General features: G+C 34.6%; 1 protein-coding gene across 1 annotated transcript; it reads right to left on the reverse strand.

Annotated features, from left to right (window-relative positions):
- Positions 1-554: 554 nt before the first annotated feature.
- Positions 555-1,721, reverse strand: LOC103964873. Its single transcript, XM_009377862.3, has one exon. The coding sequence runs from the start codon at positions 1,513-1,515 to the stop codon at positions 859-861; it is 657 nt and encodes a 218-aa protein (XP_009376137.2). The 5' UTR covers positions 1,516-1,721; the 3' UTR covers positions 555-858.
- Between the last annotated feature and the right edge of the window lie 4,141 nt (positions 1,722-5,862).

A 5,862-nucleotide genomic window follows, 5' to 3' on the forward strand; every position in this document is an offset into this window, starting at 1 on the left:
CATATGATGTATGATCCCGTGTACTGGTCAAATTGAAAAATCTTTCAAGAGGAGAGAATCCCACTCCGAAAAATAATCAGATGCCTGGGAAATGGAAAGTGAAATTTTTAATGAATTGGGTAATTAACAAAAAAACAAAGATATCGGCGGGCAAGTATTTTCAGTTTTGGTTTATTCTAGGTCATTGACAAAAAGAGAACCACCTAATTACATTTTTCCCCGAGATCTAGGATAAGCTGTCCCCAAATTTTAAACAAGGAGATAATTCAAAAGATATGGGGATTTGGAAGTTTCTGTAAACAGCTACCTTTTCACATAAAATTCTACAAATGAGATATTGGTAACCTTAAAATATGATTATCCTTAATTAACTACTTAGCTAGTGAAAAAAGAGGCAGAAAGCTTAGAATATTCATTCATCATGAATTTGTGAGAATTATCAGATGGCTTCCCATGACTAGTAAGTAGATCACGCAATTTGTGTAAAAACAGCGCGCACACACACATGCCACAAAATAATGTGAAAAAAAGGATTTTAAAGCACACCCACTTTAAACTTGCAAATTAAGTACTAATTAAGAATTAACCGCAATCAGGATCTTCAGCTCTCCATCACCATATGATAAGAATTGCACAAATACCCACAACCCCATCATGTACAATTCTCTAACTCCATCCCCACCATTTTCAAAAGACATAACCTAACCAAGTAACTAATTTAAAGAGAAAAAGTTAGAGAGAAAAAAAAAAAAACCTCAACCATCCCAACTGCTACACTTTCCTCAGTCCAAAGATGTTACATAGAAGAATGAGAAAGGTAAAAAAGCAATTGACACACACTAATCACTTAACAGTATATCACATGCTTCTGGCAAGCCTTTCTTGGAATCTCCTGTAGGACTCCTGCTTCTCCAAAATAAACTTCTCATGGCTTCTAGCAATGAACAAATCAGCTAGCTTATCGATCTCATTAGCATCGGTCTGGTCATCGTCCATGGAATTATTATTATCATCATGGACCTTCTTCTCCTCAAGCCATTGGAGGTACCCAGTGAGCTGCGACTCAGGACCATGATTATCCTCACATTGCTGACCATCAGTTGAAATTACTGAATTCCATGTGGAATCATAGTACAAATGTGTTGCTGTTAATCCATCGTAGACATGCGCAGGCACGGGCAACACATGCGTAGAGGAGCACCAGTTGTAGTGCAGTCTAAACGAGCCGAAGAATATCTTCTTGGTCTTGTTCTTGTTCTTGGTTTTTCTTGTAGGGTAGATGAGCTGCATGGGTTGGCTATCTCTGAGAACCTGGATGAGAATTGATAAGGCCTTGGATCTGGCTTTGTTGAGGCACCGAATTACGCGGCACACATGTGAGAAAATGAGGGTGTGGATTAGGGCTTTGATCTTCATGGTGGAGCTCAAGGTAGAAGCTGGTGGTGGTGGTAAGGTGGAGAAAACTTGAAGAGGGTGGAGGGATTTTAGATTGGAGGAGGGTCCAACTCTAACCATTTTTGTGTGTGCAAAGTGTGTGCCCAAGTGGCTGCGGGGGTAATTGGCTGAAGGGCCCTAACGGAAAGGGATTTTATAAAGGATCTTCATTCCATGTTTGCCCCTTGACCTTTTGATTATTTAAAAGATGTGCCATTCAACTTTGTGACCTAGGAGATATGGCCCTTGAACCTTTACAGATTTGCAATTTTGATAAGGCTTCAAATTTGAAAGCTGGCAAAGGTTCCAAACTTGCAAGATCTGCTGAGACAAGCGCGGCTTGATTGTTTGAAATGGTGGTAGCCTTGGCAATTTGAAGTTAAATTGGGGGTTACTTGGGAAGAAGATGGGGACAGGTAAAGTTAGGGTGTGGTGACGCCAGGATGCCAAAGAAAGTGTATTTTAAAAGGCAGGAGCTCGAGAACGGCAATTGAGGCTCAAGCTTCGCAGAAATTACGAGCTCAAGAAATATTATAATGCACTTGGATGCGAGAATGTGGAAGACTAAGTTCAACACGAGAGAGGGATCAAATTATGGAAAAGTTTATAATTAAGAGGTTAGACAACTTTCAATATTGTCAATTGATTTTATGGTGAAACCTTAATTTTCTTCATCATATAGAGCAATATTGTCAATGGCGACATGTGCTCCACATTACCCCGTTTATGTTGTCTGCGTGTTATGTTTGAAAATTCACAACACGTGAGAGGGCTTGTGAGAATGTAATAAAGATAAAGTCCACATCGGTAAGGGAACAATCCACACAATGGCTTATAAGAGGTTGGACTACTCTCCATATTGCTAATTAATTTTATGATAGAATCTCAATTTTCTTCATTGACACTTGGCAGTACTGTAATTTCCGACCTACTGATGCAATCAGTTAATACTTCAACTTGTGTACCCTATGAAACCATATGGGGGCATATGCCCCCAATCAACTTCTTTTGTGATGTAAAGTATAAATTACCCTCACATTATATATTTTTCCTACTCTCTCACCCTTCGTAAACACCAATTTTTAACGTTTTAAATACTAAACAAAATCATATAGTTGGACAATAAATTGATAACATTGTATCGAATTTTCAATTCAATTTCATCATTCAAAGTTGCCCCGACCAAAAAGTGTTTCTAGCTCCGTGTGTGAAACACTTCAATATTGAGCAAATAATATGAATAGAGAGATTCTTAATATTGAGAATTGAAATTCAATAATCAAAAGTTAAATAGCTTGACCAAAAATATCGAGTTTAAGAGATAAAAGATCATTTTCTCTTAGAACATCCCTAACTTAGGCTTTTTTCATGTTAAAATTACTATAATGCTAGTGTGCACAAAAGAAAATATTAGGAATGTAGATGTGCACAGCCACAACCAGTATGCACTTGGCAAAGAATTACAACTTTTTAGAGCATCCTTAATTTTTAGGGTGCGTTCGGACGAGACTTTAAGTTCAATGGTATTTATGCCCAATTAGATATGATACACAATAAAAATTAGATGAAAGGGATTTTGAAAAGGGTAATATGTTAGGGAGACTAATTTTTTAAACTAAATGATGTGTCATCAATAAAAAATAAGCGCATCGATCTATACTTTAGTAACAATCCAATCACTAAAAACCACGTCATTTAGTTTACAAAATTTAGTTTAGAAATTTTCTCTCCTTATCATTACCCTTTTGAAAATGACTTGGTGTTATATATTTGAGATAACGTTGAAGCCCCTTGTTTAGTGTCTTGTAGTGCATCTGTAATGTTCCTGTAATAGCTTTGTTTGAGTGGTGCACTTTTTTTGTTAAATTAAGGTCACAAAGTCAATCCCACTCCAATATTGCTATCATAAGAAATGATTAATTGATAATTTCATTAATAGAAAAGAAAAATACAATATGTCAAGGGGAACATGAAGCCTAACCATGACAACAAAAGAAGACCATGAAGAAAAAAAGAGACAAAATAACGACGACAATAAAATAAAACATATCGAAAGCAGTAGATGGGAAGACCCACATAATCTTGATGATAATATGGCAAAATAAAAGCAGGAGGTTAATCCCACCAAACAAGAGTATTTAAGGTCTCTTGTGATCAAGGTTCTAAAACACGCTAGGCGCTAATCAGGCGGCTGGCTGGGGCTTGACGCCTAGGCTGACTAGACGAATTTAAGTAAATCTATTGTATTTCGTGTAAATAAGTGTCTATTTATACTTAAAATATATATAATTTCATCATAAATTAGAAAATAAAATGACATATATATTATGAAGTATTGGAACATAATGAAAACATGGGGAGCAAACATATAATGTGCGTTTATTTAAGTGTTCAATAAGTCTCTTACAATTTATTGGAAACAATAAAATGAAAAAAAGAAAGCTATATATTTTCTATCTAAGTAAGTTGCAACTTAGGCAGGTGTCTAGGCGGGTGCCTAGGTGGTCTAGGCAGGCGTCTCAGCAAGTCTAGGCGTCGTTTCTTAATTTTCAAATGCATAAGCATTAATCGGGATGGTGACCAACCACTTAAGCGAGGCCTAGGTGGCGTTAGGCTGGAATTTTTAGAATAATGCCTGTGACTTTAAAAGTCACCCATCCAAATATAGTAATGAACACACTACCTAATTAATTTTAAATCCCACTCTTCACTATAATAGAAAAATGACAATTCTTTTTGTTTGACCAATGGATTAATCCATACATATGCAGCTCACATAGAATCTTGTTAAATTATGTATTCTTGCTTATATTGTTACATTATTGCTGATTATATTGCTTATCTTTTTTTGGTCAAACGATTATATTGCTTATCGCGTGTGGGAGATGTGAAATCTACTTATGCAAGAAGATCTTACCTTTGTGATGACTTGTGAGAGATGTGATTAGCATGTGGTAACTAACCATTTTGACTTAAAACAATGGTAGGTAAATATGATGCAAGTAACATAATCTCTATGAAGAAATCTAATCACCATGAAATATAAGATCTCTTGTTGAAGATGTTTAGCATATATTAGAGCAGATTTTGCAATTTTCGGTTAATTAAGCATATTTTCAGTGTATCCTATATGGTGGTTGATATGCTAGACTACTAAATTTTGTACAGCACAGCCTCTAGAATAATCGATTTTATCATGATTTACATAATTTATTTAATCTAGTGGTGGAACTAAGAATTTATGTTAAGATGGGTACACTTTAGATTGTATAAAAAGAAAATTTCCCTTTGATTATTTATTTCAGTTATTGCGTTATATAGAAACATAGTTTCATTCTTTTGGTCGCCTCATGATCAAGAATACATAGTCACTCACAATTAAATTTAACATTAAAGATTGAGGATAATATATTAAATGCACATCCATTTTTTTTATTGATATCAAATGTAACACTAGTGACCATGAGTCCCTTTTCTCTTTGTGACCAAGATATATTTATTCTTAATATCAAAATTAACTCTGCGCATTGTGAGGCTTAACCCATCATTTCTTTCTTAATGTATATAATATCATTTGTTTTGGGAAAAAAAAAAAAACTCTGCCCTCCAGTTGCTAAATATAAACCAATCTTAATATAGTGTTTGTTAATAGGGTTTAGAAAGAAGCATTGACTTACTGCACAGAAGAAAATATCAGTCAATAGGGGATGAAACTTTCTATGTTTACCTTATCTACAAATATTTGATAACAATAATAATCGGAAATGGTCTCCTAATTAATCCTAAAGTTTAAGAAAATTTTGGTCACCCACTGTTTAGTTTTAGTTTAATATATATAGGTGGTTATTTATTTTTTTATTGTACTTTCTCTTCTACTGTTGTATTAAGATTGAGGAGTGACCGTGATTTTCATCCACCTGAGGTCTAGAAAAACAAAACTCCAACAATAATAGAGGATTTCTTGTGTATTTTGGCTGCTTGTTAAAAAACATTGACCTTGCGAGTAAGATACAAAAAAGATGATGCATGGCAAAAAAATTTGAGAAATTTCTAACATATTCAACTGAAGAGCCTTGGACTTGACATTTGTCATTTCTGTCGAGAGCATATTTAACAAGTTTCTAATAATCGCTTGGTCAGCTCTAGTGTCAACTATCTTAATAATGCTCAATTTTCAGTAAGTTGCAGTGAAATGATACATCTTAAGTTACTTGCACTTCTTAAAAGGAATTCAAATGAAAACTCGCTTTTCGGGTGATGGGAGAGACAAATTTCAGCAGTTTGGGTTTTGATTATGGTCCTTTTGTTTGGTAGTGACCAATCAATAGTATTTTTGCAAGAAATAATAATTCATTTATCAGAACTTGGATTATAAGGGAAAAATGGTACATGAATGATTAATAAAAAACAAAAGGAATTTCACTATAA

Source organism: the organism of the source record quoted next, unplaced genomic scaffold (genome assembly GCF_019419815.1).
Source record: "Pyrus x bretschneideri cultivar Hongxiangsu unplaced genomic scaffold, Pyrus_bretschneideri_v1 Contig9, whole genome shotgun sequence".
Taxonomy (NCBI): Eukaryota; Viridiplantae; Streptophyta; class Magnoliopsida; order Rosales; family Rosaceae; genus Pyrus; species Pyrus x bretschneideri.